The sequence below is a fragment of the Mus musculus genome, chromosome 17, assembly GCF_000001635.26.
Source record: "Mus musculus strain C57BL/6J chromosome 17, GRCm38.p6 C57BL/6J".
In the NCBI taxonomy this organism is placed as follows: domain Eukaryota; kingdom Metazoa; phylum Chordata; class Mammalia; order Rodentia; family Muridae; genus Mus; species Mus musculus.
Window position 1 is genome coordinate 51,780,564 of NC_000083.6, and position 19,144 is coordinate 51,799,707.

A 19,144-nucleotide genomic window follows, 5' to 3' on the forward strand; every position below is an offset into this window, starting at 1 on the left:
TTATTGATAAGCCCAGGGTTCCAAATAATTCTGTTTTGTTTTCAAAATTGCCCATTTAAAAAGTGTTATCTGGATGAAATTATACCATGTTGTCAATGCTCAGAAGAATAAACTCTCTGCTCTTCATATAAACCACAGAGAGCCACCTTTTTAAAGGTGCTAATTCATATGAAAAGAGGCCACTTACTATAATAAATCCTACAGAAAGCCACAAATGTTCTATGTAAGAACCCAAGACAGTCAGCATTTCACTGTCACAGCTAGAAACTGTGCTGACCCCACCCCTACAAGACACACACGGGCCATACCCTTTGTGCTTCAGTATACAAGTATTTGCTCAATTGTTCAAGGGCTTATCAGTAAATCTATAATCTGTGTCTGTGTCAAGGCTGTCTTTGTCTGAAGGCTTTTAATTGAATTCAACAAACATTATCTGACTTTATTGTAGAATCCCAGTTTGGGCCCCAGTACTAAGCATTAGTAGTAATTACTGTATTTGCAAAATAAAGAACGCTACAGCAAATCAGAATTTCTAGACAGTGACTTTTGATTCGCTGATTTTTTAGAATTATTGCCCTCCCCACAAGGGAATTAAAGGGTCATATTAACCTTACTAGCTAATAATAAATACAGGTTTAAAGCTGTAAAAACATGGGTCTTGGTAAAAATGATACAAAGTTTTAACCTAAGCCATAACCGGGTATAAAAGCCATCCTTCTAAAATCAGAACAATGAGGAACAGACAAGCAGCTGGGGGAACCTGGAGGAAGGAAGGACTGGGAAGGCCTCACCAGGCCTTTGGAACCTAGAGCCAGTCGGGACCAGCCAAACAAGAGCCACAGCTGGCACTCACCAAGGTTCAGGAACTCGGCTAACAAGGAATTAATACTGCATTATTTTTGTACCAAGAATTATTCTTATAATTGTGTAATAAGCAAAATAACTTTAAAGATGACAATGAGTTAAGCAAAGAACAAACAAAAAACAAAACGAAAGAAAGAAAATAAGAACAAGAAAACTGAAAGGACATTATGTCCTCCAAGTTAAATGTTCTTATTGTCCTGTGGCTTGGCTAAAAATAAACACCATCTACATTCTATTAGCATCTAAACATATACAAAATTATAAACACTAAAGATAAAAGATACTACTCTTACAGAGATTATGTCTCACAGGAATTTGGCCCAGGAGAGAAAAGGTATAAACAGGGAGGGGCATTTGTAGGCCTCTGGGAAAAATCTAAATTGAATATTCATCCTCATGCCTATAGGCCAACCAGGCAAGGTCTGTAGGATAGATAGGAGTGGAATACCACGAAGCCACACCCACCCATCCACTGTCCAGTGCTTAGAGGTCTACAGTGTGATAAGAGAGTTTATGGCTTTCAAATATTTACTATGTAGATTTAATAAAAAAGGAAGGAAAGAAGAAAGGGAGAAAGAAGGAAGAAAAGAAAGAAAAAAATCCTGGGACTCTGGAAAAAGGGGGCACCAGCAGGAGAGGATGTGAGGAGTGTGATCGATCCACACAACATGCCGTGAGAAACCGCACTTTGTACAATGCATATAACTCTACTACAAAAATGGGGGAAAACAAAGGAGTGAGGTATGGAAGAACGTGAATAAATCATGGGTGAAGGAAGACAAGCCAAGAAATGGCTGCAGAGAACTAAATGCTGGGAGTCACTAGTAAGCAAGCCGTATAGTTTCAAAACAGAAGTTGAAGAACGTCAACAAAGCACATTATTGTATTTAAGTTGATACGAACAGAAACATGGAAAAGGACACCGGACACTAGACACGTCTTTACCATCCATCAGTAGGGCTTACTGTTCTACAGGATGAGGACAGACAATGCCAGTCGTCTGCCCCTGAAAGTGGAGCGGCATAGGGAAAGAACAGACTGGATTTGGGCACCACAGCAACAGGCAACGTGATCCCATGTTAAGGGAAGTTAAGCCAGGGAATAAACACAAACACCAGCATGGACAGGGTTCAGGAACGAAGCAAGGGAGGGAAGAGAGAGGCAGAACAAGGAACACAACTGACCTGAGTTCGGTTAAAAGCCACGCGTGCAAATACTGCCTGTGAGATTCCGGCTCGTTTCAGTTCATCCCGCACCCACTGGTAGATTTCAGAAGAGACCTCCGTGTTTGTGGAAACTTGCTGCTCCAAAGGCTTGTTCATAGACCTACTGACAGGGGGAGGGTGGTTCAAGTACTGTTGGTTTAAGGACTGCTGGGCTAAGAGTCTGTTCACTGCATACTGCTGGTTCAGCAACTGAGCCATCACCAGCTGTTGGTTGACCAGCTGAGGACTGATCGGTGTTGACACAAGCCCAGGGTGCAGGTTCGGAAGAGGGGTCCGGACAGAGGGCTGACTGCCGTGAGAGAGCTGCGCAGGGGATGGAGGCTGCTCAGCTGTGTTTCCTGGGACAGGCTGCTGGCCAAAATTGACGTGGTTGGCACCTTGCTGGGATAGTTCAGACAGACTATCCATCTCAACTAAAGTAGACAAAAAGAAGAAACAAGGTCAGACAGCGATGAAGAAAATTTCTGATCATTTCTAATTTACAAACCTATAAAGAAGACAGCGGGCAAAGGGCATACTGAAGGGTAAGATGCCAAGGTCCAGCGTCTCACTTACAGTAAGGTCATGGCTGGTTTTCTCAACAGACAACTGAACACACTCTGCGTGCAGGACAACCTTCCAGATCTTGTTTTGAAATGTGGCTTAGAGTTAAGGCAGCGGTTCTCAACCTGTGGGTCGAGACTCCTCCGGCAAACCTCTGTCTCCAAAAATACTTACATTGGAATTCATAACACTGTAAATTTACAGTTATGAAGTAGCAACAGGAATAATTTTATGGTTGGGGTCACCATGTCCTGAGTAACTGTGTTAAAGGGTCTCACCATTAGGAAGGTTGAAAACCACTGATTTAAGGCATAAAAGCTACTGTCTACACACTTTTTGTTTTTTTATGTTTGCTTTAGGGTCAAACTATTACTGGTTTTCAGTTCTAAGCAAGAGAGGGCTCAAAAGCAATGGTTGCTTCTTTTAAGCTGGCCTTAAATATACTGCTTGCTGAATGGCAACTAGAAACCATGAGCTAAACTAAAAGCAAATAAACTATGATTACAAAAAAAAAAACTAGTGAGAAAATTACAAGTTCTTCCTTATTATGTTAACTCTAGCAATCCAGACAAAAGGAGGAAGCAGGCTATCTGATAGGGTGTAATGAGATGGGCGGAAGAGCTGGCTGCCGTGCTTGGCATTATAGGTGGCCTGCTCATTTAAGGCAATCACAGGCACTAAGGATATCAGCAAATACTTGTAGGGACCAAGCAAACACATACTCGAGTAGAGCAAGCCAGCACACCCAGTGTGGCTGAAGCTTGAGTGCTTTTCATAGAAGCTGTGGTTCTTAGCATCTCTCGCAGATGCTTAGGAAGGGCAAAGAGCTGTTCTGGTACAATGGTGGCACTGTCACGATTCTGCAATTTATTCTCACCTACCCGGGATGAATGCTTCTCCCCTGGCTAGAACACTTGTGTGGATTGGCTGAGAGTCAGCTCTAAGTGTGTCAAACGCTTTTGCTGCTACACAGAATAGACTAGAGGGAGGCTGAGACCAGAGTGTAATATAAATAGGTAAACCTTTTCAGATGTCCACACTTTCCATAGATAAGCTCTATTTGGCTTTTAATCATCGTTTCTCTTCTCATTAAAGATGCAGATTTTATAATCAGAGGAACTGGTCATACTGCTATACTCAATGTTATATGCAAAATATAACTAAGAATGGAAAGAAACCCTTAGTTTCTACCAGTGACATCAGCCCAAGTGGGCCATTCGCATGGAACAGTAATTCAAGCAATTATTCCAAAAATTGATGTATTGTCTTCATTACGGCCCTAAGCTATAAAAGGCAAAGAATCCGTTTTGGTAGATGGATGGCTTTTCTTCAAATATTAAAAGCTAAAACATGCTCAAAATTCTTATCTCTAAGTCTTCAGGAAAAGTTATTATTGCTACTATTAAGTGAATGTAACAGTGATAAAGATTTACAATAGGGCATAACACTTTGTATATGAGGCACCCCATTCCTGTTTGATTTTAAGATGTAGTATCTAGAAGTGTATGAAAGAGGAAGGTATATTACCCTTAACCATAGTGTGTGCTCCTGTGAGCTCTAACAGATCCACAACAGAGAACATGCCAGACTCCAAATGCTCCGCCATAGCACACAACTGTGACCCATCGTTTTATACCTCGGCTCATCTTGATGCTGCCTAACAATGTTGACCTAATGCTGTGTGTGCAGAGAGGGTGCTAGACTAGAATTGGAAGTTCAGAAATGAAAAGTGCTGGTTCTATTCCAGGTAGGAAGGCAAGCAAGCTCCTACCTACGGGAGCTGGAGCTATAAAAACCACTCCATCTCAATGGTGGAACCAAACTGTCTCTAGCGAGTCAAAGGCAGTTAAATATTGTTTGAAAGCTGCTGTGAAAACGGGCTCTTCCTCTTTTTTGCAAACAAAAGCAAAAGTCCCTAAGCATGATTATCTCTGTGAGAAGTCACAGCCGGTATTAGTTATTCAAGGCCTGGTTAGGTCTTCACTGAGATGTTACGAAATGACAGCTCTCCTCACGCCTCGATTTCCTGCATGTCTGACAACCGAGTCGGTGTAGCTGATTTAAACACAAACATTTATTGAATTTAATTATCTCATTATACTCATACCCACTCCCCCACCCCCAAAGAAACATTCTAAATTGATCTCTAATTGGGCAATCAAAAGATCTGGCTTTCGATGTGACTTTGATAAACCCCCAAATGACATGCAATGGTATGTTGCCACTGCAAAAGGATGGGCTTTTTTTTTCTTTTCTCTCTCTTCTTTCTTTTTTTCTTTCTTTCTTTCTTTCTTTCTTTCTTTTTTTTTTTTTTTTTTTTTTTTTTGCTTACCCATCATATCCTTTGTCTTCTTGAAATGTTTGTACCACCTTCCAAATTCTTGACATTTTGCTGCTGAGACATTTGCATAGTACGTGCTGTTCACAATGGAGGAGATCATGCTCTGTGTGGAAAGGGGAGAATATGTGTGATAACACACCATGGCACACGTGGGGAGCCCGCAACTTCAGCCGTGGAAACAGTGCCTGCCTGCCTTTTAGGTTTCTAAGTCAACTGGGAGCAAAGCTTAAGCTTCTTAGAATTCATTAAGTCCACCATCAAATGCTTATTTAAGTCACAAGCAGCAGCCCCCACACACTATCTGCTCTTGCACCCTCTGACAATCTCCGTCCACGCCTCCTAGTGCTCACAAATGTGCACCAATCTGAATCAGTCCAAGTCCAAGAAGGTGATGTCATGATTGAAATGTATACAAGTTTCTACCATTGCAGCACGGTGGCTGGACTCCACATGTTTGCTCTTCAAAGCACAGGCCAGGCCCCGGAGCCATGGACATTGCCTGGAAGCTTTCGAGATATCCAGTTCCGAGCCCTATCTCTGACCTCCCCCGTCAGCACCTGCACCTCACTAACACTCCTCAGGGCAGCCAGGCACAGTCAAGTAGGAAAACCAATTTTTTATATTTTCATGCTCAATGTATAGATTACAGCTGCTGGTGAGTTAGGAGGCCTCAGGGGTCACACTTAGGAAGCAACTGTTACAAGAGGTTGCATCAGATCTTCAGGGTTGATTGTGGCCTTTATCTAGTAAAGCTTGAATTGAGACTTTCAAGTTACCAGAAAATATCTAACTATACACATTTTGTACTAATTAACATTTTAAGAGTTCCATTCCCCCAAAAGAAAAGAAAGAAAAAAGAAAACAAGAAAATGTCTATGTGTTATTTTTCTCTTGCTTAAAAAAAACAAAAACATAAGTAGATGCTCACAGTCAGCTATTGGATGGAGCACAGGGCCCCCAATGGAGGAGCTAGAGAAAGTATCCAAGGAGCTAAAGGGATCTGCAACCCTGTAGGTGCAACAACATTATGAACTAACCAGTACCCCGGAGCTCTGGACTCTAGCTGCGTATGTATCAAAAGATGGCCTAGTCGGCCATCACTGGAAAGAGAGGCCCATCGGACACACAAACTTTATATGCCCCAGTACAGGGGAATGCCAGGGCCAAAAAATAGGAATGGGTAGGTAGGGAAGTGGGGGGGAGGGTATGGGGGACTTTTGGGATAGCATTCTAAATGTAATTGAAGAAAATACATAATAATAAAAAATATTAAAACAAAAACAAAAATAAAAACAACAAAAAACCCAAGCAAGCCATGAAGAGCTACACATATGGAGCTCGCCTATAATTCCAGCACTAGGGAGGGAGAGGCAGACAGATCTCTGAGGTCTAGAGCACCTCATTTATGTTATGAGACTCAAACAAACAAAAAGGCATTGAAAACAGCTAGCCATTTGATAAGTACAAATGAAGACAATAATGTTAAGAGAAGGTTTAAAATAAAAAAAAAAAAAAAAAAACACAACCACACTTTCAATAAATAACACCATTTTTCCCAGATAATTTTGGTTATAGTAATTGCTGTTACTTAATTCTTGGTTCACCCACAGTCTCTAGTAGCTAAATTAACTCCCTATTGAGTCTTAGAAGACTGAAGCACCAAGCCTCCTGGTCCTGTGAGTAGAAACTTAAGAGCTTAAATTTCAGACTGGCTGATCTACAGGGAAACAGCTTACAGAAGACTCCATTGTCAGGAGGCAGTGAACAACCAGAAAAGCCAGTTTGGGGACAAGAATATTTTTATATCATTATCTTCTTTAAGCTACTTCAAATGTAAAGCTCTTTGGGCTATTATTAACTCTGACATCCATCATCGGTGTTAATTCTGTAGCACACACACACATTCCTGAAATGTGTAAGTTTGGGGATCCTCTCAAGACCTGGGAGTGATGGGTAAGCTAGAGTTGCATTATTTATGCAAAACACAGCGATCTCTCCACTGAGGCCCTGGGATAGCGTTTGTCCCCCACACTTCCTACTTTATAGTCATTACACTTTATTTCTCTAAAAAGACATTCTTAATGTGCTCTCGAAGCCCTGCCATTAATCCAATCGCTTGCAATTTCACTAAGAGCCTCCCACGGTCCATGGCGCAAAAAGACACTTAGCAAGTTGCCAAAACCAGAGCCAGGACTACCTGATCCAGTTAGCAATCCACAGCTTCCATCAGAGTTACTCTACTGTAATAATGGATCAATGTGAGACTCTAGCACAACTATTGAGGTCACTGAGGGAGAACGGTGGTTCCACAGATGGAGGACAGTTGATGGCCCTCCACTTAGGCCAAATTTCTAAAAAAACAAAGAACTATTATCACCCTTTACCTAGACATTCTAATCCTTTCCTGTGTTAATATAACACAGCATAGGAGTTCATACTTTTAGAAACATACAGACTTCCTCAATTGTGCAGAGGTTTTCAATAAGTAGCCAGTCTGGTTTGCCTTCCTTGGTTCTACAGATTCCATTTGCTAGTTGACGCACTGGCTGGTATGGAGGACAGAATCTCTGCCCGAGAAGTCTGCTACCTACTAGGATGTCCTACATCATCTCACTATCCTGTGACTCTCTGAGCCAATGGTGTGGAGGAAGGAGAGCTTGCACAATGAGTGAACACATTCTGAAGTCCTTCATTAAAATTACAGCTCATATATAAAAGTGCTGTGCAGTTTATTATCCATATACAGACACATATCCATATGTGTCCAGTCACCATGGCTTCCCCTGCCCCTGCTTAACCCTAAATCTGTAGGCTATGTGATCTTTGCCTAAAGTGATCTTACCGTTTGCTAGAGTACCCTCTTCCTGTACTTCACTACTTCCTCCTTGGACTTTTGTAACACAGATCCGCCAAAAATGCTTTCAATAGGGTCACTGAGATGGCAGAGCAGGAAAAAGCGCCTGCTAAACTTGATTCACTGAGCTCAATCCTCAGGAATTAGAAGTAGAAAACTGACTTCCATACATCATCCTCTGAGCTTCTCACACACCCTCTAGCACACAAACATGTCGACACACACATACACACACACACACACACACACACACACACACACACACACACACACACACACACGTACTCATGCAACACCCAAAAAAAAAAATCAGGATGCTTCAAATAAGAAGAGTAGTATATATAATTTTCAAAATGATGTCTGTGTGAGTACATGTATATGTGTGTATGTGTAAACCAGAGGTTAATATCAGATCTGTTCCTTAGTCACACTCCACCATATTTTCAGAAACAGTCTCTCACTAACTCTTAGCCACAAGGATCCCCCTGTCCCACGTTGTCACTACTGGAATTCCAAGCAGCTATGCAAGGCTCTTTATGTATGTGCTGGGGATCCATTTTAAGTCTTCACGCATGTGCCACCAGCTCATGACCAACTGCGACATCTCCTTGTCTCCACAGAAATATCTCTTTAGGAAAACTGAAGGATGCTCTAATTAAATGGAGTGGCAGGTGTGGTCAAGGGCCGACAAGGGGCAAATAGCAAAGAGCCGACTTCCCCTTTGTTTCCGACATCTCAGCTCAGTGAAGCTGGGATGATCTCACAAGAACTGGAAGACTCGCTCAACTCCTCAGACCTGGAGGTAGTTCCAGGCTCTTGCATCTCTGTCTGGGAGCTGCTCATCCTTCAGGCTCTTCTGTGGCTTAGTTTCTGCCAGGCCTGCCTTCCTTCCTTCCCACATCCAAGCAGCCAAAGCCACTGTGGCTAGCACTTCCTACACTGAGCATTTCTTCTAAACTGATCTCGCCACAAGGTTGAACACACCTATAGAGAGTTAGAAGGACCACAGAAAGGAAGAACTCCTTTGAGTCACTGGGGCATCCTTCTTCCCTTTGCCCTTCAGGGTCAAAGGCAACAGCATCACTGTCAAGTGAACTTTTAAATCCCAATTTCCTAGCTTTGAGAGCCTTTGTTCATTAATTAGCAAGAGATCCCTCTCCAGGTTTTTCAAAATCAACCCTGCAGATGTCTCCAAAGAGGCTGCTGGTCGTTCCTGCTTTGCTCCCTTGGTGTCTATTTATATGAGCACTTTGAAAGACTCGACTTGTGTGGCAAGTTTTCTAATCAGTTGGTGGCCAGTAGGTGTAAGAACATTAACATTCTGGGAGTCAATTAATCCAAGTGACTAAACTCCTGTGCTAGAAATTCCCGAGTTCAAACGCTGCCACAGGGCACACTAACCTAATCCCAGGCCTCTGATCCCGGTGTTGGGAGATACAATTTAAAAGTTGGCAGAAATTGGCCGTGGGTCTCCTAACCCCAGTGTGACACAATATTCTCCTCCTAGGAGCCAAGTTGTAAGCTTTTCTAAGATCCATAAAGCACATGTCTACTCCCTATGAGGAGCTTGGCTCTTTCTGAGTCTGCTAAAGTTCCGATCTGCGAGAATGCCGTCTTCCCAGAAACCCCAGCCCTCTAGAAGGGTACCATCTGCCACAGGCTGAGCCTCCTTTTCAGCCAAATACATTATTTATAACCTTTCTAATTGTGAAAAGGTAAGGGTGGAATTTTTCTAAAGCCTGACTTACATATTGTTGGAACATTCTAAACCTTTGCTCGAAAATCTGCAGGTCTCTCAATGTGGAAAACATTAAAAAAAAAAAAAAAAAAAAAGCAAGGAACTGGTTGAGGTTACGTAATTTCCCCAAATGCTGGCTTCTTCCAAGCCCCTGCTAGGAAATGACACAGGCAGTAGTGTATATGTATAATGCACTGGAAAAATGAAGGAAGGTGGATTTATGATTCTCTCTTGGTCACTTTAGTGGCCAACATGAATGGTTTGGGAGAAAGTGCAGCCTTACTCAAGAACAAGGTTGTCAACCCGGGAAGGGCCAGTGATCTGATTACTGTTCAAATTGCTTTGTTGTGCCTTTAACAACCCCCCTCAAAAAAAGAAGAAGAAGAAGAAGGAAAAAAAAAAAAAAAAAAAAAAACCACCCCAAAACAATGCTAATCAGGTTATTCAATCATTTAAACCAAAACTGTTCATGCTTTTCTGCCAAATCAACCAACCACAGCAAAATCTGTTATCTCTGATTGCTCAGCTTCCAGTCAAAAAAACCAGTTAACCCCCACTATTCCAAAAGTTTTCCAAAATCCGCAGAAGCAAGGCGAGCAGGGCAGGAGGAGGAGGAGGAGGAGGCCAGGCCCCTTTTAAAGGGGTAAGCGGCTGCTCAGCTCCGCATTTGCATACGACAATACACTCCTAGACGCCAGGCAGCCAGCAGCTCCCTGGTGTTTCTGAGCTCTCCATGTTGGCCTTCTGCTTCTGGGGCTTTTCAAACAGGGACTGAGCTGTCTGGGTCCTAACTTGCTTGGGACTTAGGTCTGGGCTAACTGAGGTGGAGGAGAGAGAGAGAGACAGCATCTACAAAATGGTGGCTCGCCCATGTTGAAAGCTTACAGGCTCCTTCAGCAGAGAGGGCAAGGGCTACCACATCTTATTTACACAATTATCTAAATACGATTAAACAGCTGATGGACAAATATTAAACTGGAAAATGTATAGTCATTTCAGCTTAATGTAATCCTCTTTCTGTAAACACCCAAGATGATTTTTTTTTTCCAACCAGAACAGTCCTGACATCTCATAAGCCTAAGGGTGAATAGCAAGAGATTGTTTTTGATAGTTATAAATATTCAAAAGACATGCGGACCATCTGCTTTCATAATACAGGTAAAGCAAGACTGAAATGGTGGCTGCTGTATAAAAATGATTCTTTTAACAAAGTCTTCCTCCCCTCGAAACTATAAAGACAGATGTCAAAAACTGTTTACACAGAGCAATCAGGAGCGTGTAAAATGTAATATTCCTTTTACACACAGTGCTTGCTAAAGAGGTTTTTTTTTTTTCTTTTTCTTCCCATCTGTGTGTTGCAACACATTTCTACAAGTTAAAAACATTTTTTTTTTCAAACAGAGATCTCATGAATACCCAAAAACATGCGATCTGGTTTCTGAATGCTAATTAATTTCAACTAAGGAATCAGAGTATTTTTTTCGTGTAGGAAGGAATATATGTTTTCAATTGGAAAACTCCAGAGAGATAACAAGGGGAATAATCTCACATAGGTTAGATTCTGTGAGGCCAATCTCATGGCTATATCTCACCTGCAGGGTATTTGTTCTGCTGGCTAATGTCTTTGTCATAAAGTTGAAAATAATTGTTTTCTGAAAGAAATACCTACACATGGAAGATATACAAAAGCAAAACCAAAAACATGACTCTTGACTCTCCTCTAGTATGAATGCTGTGGTAAACTCAAGAGTTATTTTCAGAGCTAGAACATGAATTTTGACATACTCTTTTTATTAATGGTAAGGAGGGAGTAAATATCTTTTAGTAATTTTTCAATAAAATGAATGTTTTTTCTGAACTGCTGAACTACCAGATCTTTGCTATTTTCTCCTTCCTTCCTTCCTTCCTTCCTTCCTTCCTTCCTTCCTTCCTTTTTTTTTTTTTTTTTGAGAAGCACAATTTATTTCCCAGGTTTGTGTCCTTACTCCTTAGACAAGACTTGACTACCCATAGATGAATTTTCTTAACAGTTCTTTATATGTCTGTGGAAAAATCAAAAGTCAAACTTGAACTTGCCATGAAACACAGCTGAACCCACCTTACGCAAACACTATTCTGATAGAGATCCTTTGTTAATGGGGTCTTGTTTGAATCCCAGAGGACATAAAAGACCACATATAGGATCTTTCCTTTTTTTAAAAGGCATATCCTATGAGACAGTGGCAGGGCCTGAATGTGTTAGAAATTAGCAGGTAGTCCCCATCTGGTATTTGGGGGTGGGAAAAGGGGAACTGTGCTTCCATTTATGAGAGTAAGTGACAGGGTCACTAAATGTCATGCCCTCTAATGTCCTTGTTAGCTGATGTCCCCCACATTTTTCACTATGCAGCTTCTATTACATTTTAAGTTATTCTCTTGAGAGATACACCTTTGAAATCTCAATTTGTTAGGAAAAGAGAGATTATTGGTAAATCTCAAACTCCAGTGGTCAGAGGGAGGGAGGGCTCTTGCCATTCCTGAGCAATCCTGATGCTTGGAAATGGCATTTGCACCCAAAGCAGTCAGCACACACCAGCCAAAATGAACATACTATATAAAGTTCATACTATATAAAGTTCCGAAGGAATCCTGAAGGAAGTGGAAGGCAACACAACCACCGCAGCTCTCATCTCACCCAAATGTATCTTCAAAAGGTTGAAGACATCATCATTTTGCCAAGTGTAGACATCTTAAATATCTAATAGCACAAGTCATAGCTTCTATAGAAAACGTTGGTGCAGTTTCTATGCTTCTTCCATGCAGTTAAAGTAATTTTACACAAACACCAGATAATATCATTTGACCAAATTCTCCACCCTGTCCTCCTTTCTTCTACAATCAAACCTTCAAACCACTTAAATATGCAGAGCTGAAACAGTAAAGCATTTGTTACAAAAGATCTATCACTAGTAGTATTAGTAAAGGTATATGATATTTCAAAGCAAGTGGGCATAACACAGAGAAACCTGAATCCCCACTGTGTCTTCCGACAGGGGCAAGAGTCTGTGAGAGGATTGTCTTTCCAAAGACCCTAGGGAAGAATCAATTGTGCTATATACACAGCACTCCTCAAGCACACCCTGTACACATGTCTCCAACTAGAGCTGTGTTTGCAGGAAGCTTAAAGTCTCTTAGCATCTTGCTTGTGATATAATTATTAAAAATGTAAATGTTATTGGGTTAAACATTACAGTAATCTAAGTAGACTTCATAGGAGCACTTTCTTTAGATATGCCTGAGTTTGAGTAAATCTGATTAGATCTGATTTGGCTAAATCTGAGACATTTACACACGGGGGGGGGGGGGGGGGGAAGGGATGCTTGTTTATTCCTTCTCTAATGCCCTTGTGTGGATGGATGAATGGCCCATCTTTACAGAAGAAATAATTTCTAGTATCTGAACTTAGAAGGGAATAAATACCAGACTCACTATTTCCTTAGCTCTTGTACAGAGCACTTTCAAAATGCTTTATAGTGCAAAGTAGAAACAAGAACTCCAGGACTTTGAATAATTCACTTTCCAAGCACAAATACTTGTGCTAGACTCTGAAGCTATCCACAAGAATCTCAACTCTCTTTGAATTGTTTCTTTATATGAGCAGTTCGAATTGAGGTCATATTGAGTGTGTGTGTGTGTGTGTGTGTGTGTATGTGTGTGTGTGTGTGTTTGGGGAGGGGGGGGTTGGTATTCCCAATGTATACCAAGTGTGGGGCCACAGGACCTCAGTAAGCCTTTGAGAAGCTTGTCCTCCCCGTTCACCAGCAGAGTGGATCATGACTTTGAGTGTGCACAGGCTCTCAGATGTCTACTATGAGATCTAGACATCATATTCTCCTAGGATTATTGCCTCACAGAGCAAGCTGGCCCTTGATGTCAGGGATTTAGTTAACACTGTTAGCTCTCACTCAACAATCCCCATGGCTACTAACATAGATATAGACCAGTATGACCTCTGCATTCAACACAAAGGAAAATAATTGCACTGATCTGGCTTCCTCCATCGATGTTAGAACGGTTCAGGGAAAATGCTTCAGGTCATCACCTCTGTAAGGAAACGGCGCTCCCTCATTGGGATGCACGGCCTGGCACAAAATAAAGAGCGCCACCCACATTGGAGCCATAGGTGCTCACCACAGACGGCTGACCACTCAAGTCTCCCGGGCTCCACAGAATGGCTGAACAGTTACCTACGTTTGCAGTTCTCTCTGAATGCGGGGGATGCCGGACCTTTACACAGCCAGATTTTTGATCCTACGTTTAGAGGCCTAAAGGAAGTCTGCCATGCCAGAGCCCGGCTTTTGAGCAGCCAAGGAGGAGACATGAGCCAACATGGGGTGAGGCCTTCAGGTTGGCAGGGCCAGCACCTGTCTGTCACCCACTGAGCTGTTACTAAAACCTGACAGACCCCCTTTAATCTCTTCCTTAAATTTGAGAAGAGAATGGACAAACTGAAGTATTAGTTTAAGACCCCTCTAAAAAAGGTAAGTGTGTGTAATAATAATGCTACAAATACGTCAACGAAGTTCACACTTAACTGTGACAGAGGATTTGCTCATTTTTAGCATTTTTATACTGCTGGGCCACTGTACTCCCAAGACTATTGTTCTGCTTAAAAACAACTAAGTTCTGCAACCTATCGAGAACATTATATATACACAAAAACACAAGATAACCTGGGGTCACAGTAAGTTTTCCTAAGCAGAAACTCAGAAGTCATTTGTCCTTAGTTAGGTAAACATCACATGCACGCTAACTAAATACAATCTGGAAACAGTTTGCAAAGTGGGATATTGTAGGTGACAATGTCTACAAAGCTCTATCAATAACACTGCTAAGATCACCCATGAAATCAGTGTGGAGCAATCATATGATACCTTCTCAGTTTAGCAAAAATTCCTGAATTCTTGCTGTGTGCTAATTGTTGGAACAAGTAAAACTTAGCCCTAGGGCTTGTACTTGCTCAGCAGGTAAGGGCACTTGCTGATGACCTGAGTCCAACCCCAGACCCATGGGTAGGAAATGAGAACCAACTTCAGAACACTGTTTTCTGACCTCCTAACACGGTCAATTACAATAGTCTTCTTCCTTTATAGGACTTTTCAGAACAACATAGTGTTGGGTGCATGAAGGGTAGAGAGCTGGGGTGCTGGAGAAAGGGGTGAAAGCATTTAATGAGTTAACATCCTCTTAGACACTGCATTGTCTAAGAGATCCAATCTATTTAAGGGACATAAATTGAAAATAGATTTATATATTGAAACACAAGTTTCAATCACCCCTCACTTTCATTAAAAGTGTCATAATTTTATAATGACTTTAAAAGGTGATGTTAAAGGTATCTATTAGATGAGTTGCGTGTGTGTGTGTGTGTGTGTTTGTGTATGTATGTATATATATGGTCTTTTACATTTCACAAGTTTTGAGTTGTTTACACTAATACAGAAAAGGAAAAGGAAAAGAAAAAGAAAAAGGAAAAGAAAAAGAAAAAGAAAAAGAAAAAGAAAAAGCCTGAATCAAAATATATCTAGGAACCAATTTTTCTTTTCTCTTTTCTTTTTGGTTTGGTCTGTCTTTCTTTTCTTCTTCCTTCCTTCCTTCCTTCCCTTCCTTCCTTCCTTCCTTCCCTTCCTTCCTTCCTTCCTTCCTTCCTTCCTACCAATTTTTCTTTTCTCTTTTCTTTTTGGTTTGGTCTGTCTTTCTTTTCTTCTTCCTTCCTTCCTTCCTTCCTTCCCTTCCTTCCTTCCTTCCTTCCCTTCCTTCCTTTCCTTCCTTCCTTCCTTCCTTCCTTCCTTCCTTCCTTCCTTCCTTCCTTCTTTCTTTCTTTCTTTCTTTCTTTCTTTCTTTCTTTCTTTCTTTCTTTCTTTCTGACAGGGTTTCTCTGTGTAACCCTGACTGTCCTGGAACTAGCTCTGTAGACCAGGCTGGCCTCGAACTCAGAGATCAGGCTGGCTCTGCCTCCCAGGTGCTGAGATTAAAGGCGGCTGCCACCGCCCGCCTACAAGCACCATATAGCACACATGAATGTGATTTCAAGCCTCTCATTTAGACAAACAACTCGAGTTACTGTCCACTTTTGAACTGAGAAACTGAGAATTAATTACTCTTAATGGTTTTAGGGGCTGAGAGGCACTAACTCATTAGTACCACTGGTCCTTGTACAGAGGAGGAAATCAGAGCCTGGAGAGTCAGCTGCTCACAATTCTGACAGTCATGATGCTTGAGCTAGCTCCCTAAAGTGATGGGGACAGGCAGTGACACAGAAACACGTATGTAAAAAGACAGGGGAAAAAAGTAGCTGATGAAAGCATGATTCTAAAAAATAAGAAAAAAAAAAAAAGAAAAATATGAGCACAATTAAAAAGCAAATGAAACCCGGGCATTGATACACAGGCAGGTCCCTGTGTGTCACAGAGCCCTTAACTTTCAGTCTGGCCCCACATTTTTGACAGTTTTAGAACAATCAGCAGATAATGTGACAAGTGTGGGACAGTCAATGGTGCCAAGCCATAGTGCACAGATAAGGATGAGATCTCAACCAGCAGAGGCGGTGAAGTCTTTCAGCAGTGACGGCTAAGGTATCATTTGCTTTGCGTCTTTAACCCCGGGAGTAAACTAGTAAATTAGATCAGCATTTCTATAAGGAAAAAAAAATACAAAATGATAGAATATTTTCTAATGAAAAAGATTAGAGAGAACAAAATCTCGAAGAATGAGAGAGAGAAAGAGAGTATGAATGAGCGCAAGCAAGCACAAAAAGCAATGGGCCTCCTCCTGTACATCCAAGGAGGGATTCTGCAACCTTGTGACCCGGCCACGATGACATTCCAGCACCCCAAAATAACACTGCACATTTGTATGTCTCTCACGCCCTTCTTGCACGCATCCCAGGGTGTTTTATGATCTCTAGCCCTGAGTTAAAACTAAAACCAAAGAAGCACGTGCAATTCCTAATCGAACTATTTTTTAAAATGCGAAAACAGAACAAATAACTTTTAAGTCTAGATCAAAAAGTCCCAACAGCCAGTGGTCCTTGCCTCAACTGGCCATGAGCTGCACAGCCGGCTGCTAATCTCTCCTGTTACGTTAAAGGCGTGCTTGTGTTTCTCTATACTCAGAGCTTGCTGTAATCATGCAGTTTTCCATGAAAGAGGGAGAAACTGAGTGTGTGTGTGTTTGTTTGATTATTCTGAATTGGAAGGAGGGAATTGTGAATTTGTTAGGAGTCCAACTCTGCCATTAAACTAAAGTGAATTTAACAAGAAATCCAGATAACACCCAACTTGAATTTCAGTACTAATTGAGACAGAAAATGTTCAAAAGCAGTCTAAAACTAGTTCTGTTTAACAAGAAAATCAGTATGATTAGCATGATTTGGTTGTCAGTCCTTTTTTTTAACATTTATAAAGTAGTGTTTAATAGCTATTCTCTCAGATTAGGCCCTCTCCTAAGCCTTGGAAATATTCTTAGTCCATACATCAGAAGGAGAAGGACCATGCTCTTGTGAGATGGTAATTTTCCTTGTATTAGTGATCTTAAGGTCAAAGGTAAGCTATTCAGATCTAAAACAAGGCCTGGGTCAAAAAAGATTATTATGTGAAAATGACATACTTACACATTATTAAACACTTAAAACTGGCATAGCTTGAACTCTTCAAATTTAACTACTGTGAAGAAAGAGCCTATAAAATATTTGAGATCAATTCATTCAAGTTATCCAGTTGCTTTGTTAAAGTTAGCTTTTAGGATTAGCAGATACGAAGGTCAGAAAAAGCTAGCCAGGTTACTGTTTAAATCCTACATATCTAATTCAGCTAAAAATGACCCTGCTTTTAGTCTTATGAAATGAAAACTCACAGTTTAAGAGGATGTTTTCTTATAGTTTAGACACACTGGAATATTTCTAGATAGGGAAGGTTAAGTGATGTCCTGAGTGGCTTAAAGGGATGGAAGTTAAATTATTAAAGTTGTGCCAATTCATATAACTACCATGTAGGGCTGGCTTACCAATTACATAATGCAGCCCACCACTGACAATGGTGGTCACCAATTAACAATAAAATAACAGCTAATTAGTTAATCAAGGATTTCAGTATCTGACAAAGCAAATACTAATAGCAAATATTAATAAGCAAATCCCCCACCTGTGAGTTCAAGGCCAGCATGGTCTCACAGAGAGCTCCAGAATAGCAGGACTACAGAGGAAAACCCTACCTCCAAAACACGTAAGTGGATGGATGGATGGATGGATGAGCCAGAGTCCATGGTTGATAGGATCGAGGAAAAGCTTTGTAATTATAAAAAATGGAGAAAAAAAATCCTCTAGGAATCTCCCCTCAAAGGTATATGGTGTTCGGCTACACATTTATAGCAATGCACTAGGAAGGGGCAAAGACATCAAACACAAAACTGTTCTTCAGGTAACTGCCAGTGACATCCTGATCCCTCAGGGTAGACCCATCCATTGATGAAAAGGCTTACACTTTGAAGCAAATCTGAGAAATTTAACTGCCCACTAGACCCCCCCCAAAAAAAAAATTCTAAACTTGAACTCTGGTCTTCAAATCAAATGGCCATCGTGAGCTTAATCACACATACCAACTCTGCAGGTGTGAGAGGCTGAAGGGAAGTGACCAGAGCTGAGTGACTCTGGAGCCTCTCAAATATAGTCTTATCCAGCAAATAATCCTACCCCCAACTTCCAACTCTATGATCTAAACTGTGCCCTAAATATGCCCTAAATTAGGGGCATGAGACAACAGTCCTTTTAAAGCAAGTCAACACACAAAAAACAAAGCACAAAACACATGTGAGAGAAAATAATCCCAAATCAGAATAAACACAGTGGACACCTTGAAGTTTATCAACACTCCAAGAAAGGAAGTGTGTCGGGACATCTGGAACCACCTTTATCTGTGTGTGTGACCAAAAGAGACCCTAGGTTTAGCTGTGAACTCTGAGTGGAAATTTTCTATACAATTTATTGTTGTCATGGCACCCATTCAAACATTCTGTGCCCAAGGTTTCTCATCTGAACACAGGGCTAGAATTTTCTGCTACTTAGAATGAGAGAAATGCCGGGTACATCAAAAGTACCCCAAGAGTTAACTACACACTACATTTCAGCTACTAAGAAGGAAGCCTGACACACCAGCAGCCTGTCAATATGTTTTAAAAGTTTAATATATATTTTGGAATGAACGAATGTATTAATATGTGAATACATTTCATAGTCTTATGTGAAATGTGATATATGAATACTGATGATATTCTTAGGAAAGGATATGACTATTAATATTTTAAAATTTAAGAAATATGTCATTTCAGTCCATACTAACTATAAAAAAAAGTACAGGTTTAAAAAAAAAACATTTTTATATTCATACCCTAGGTTTTAACAGAGAAAACCCAGTGAACTCTAAGTTTATCAAATGCCTGTGGAGATAACTCTCAAGGCTCAAGGAACCAGCCTACTTTCAGGCTACGTGTCAGGAGAAGAGTGTATCTCACTATGTGTTTTGCAAGCATCTGATATAATAATT

At 41.0% G+C, this 19,144-nt stretch overlaps 1 protein-coding gene across 15 annotated transcripts in view; it reads right to left on the reverse strand.

Moving 5' to 3' along the window:
* Nucleotides 1–19,144, reverse strand: part of Satb1 (special AT-rich sequence binding protein 1) — a 97,104-nt gene that overhangs the window by 44,377 nt on the left and 33,583 nt on the right. For all 15 annotated transcript variants that reach the window (NM_001163632.1, NM_009122.2, NM_001163631.1 and 12 more), the window contains 2 exons: nucleotides 4,966–5,077; nucleotides 2,049–2,503 (listed from right to left, as the gene is read on the reverse strand). In NM_001163632.1, the coding sequence (NP_001157104.1) occupies nucleotides 2,049–2,503; nucleotides 4,966–5,077 (567 nt within the window). The remainder of the gene's footprint in view (nucleotides 1–2,048; nucleotides 2,504–4,965; nucleotides 5,078–19,144) is intronic.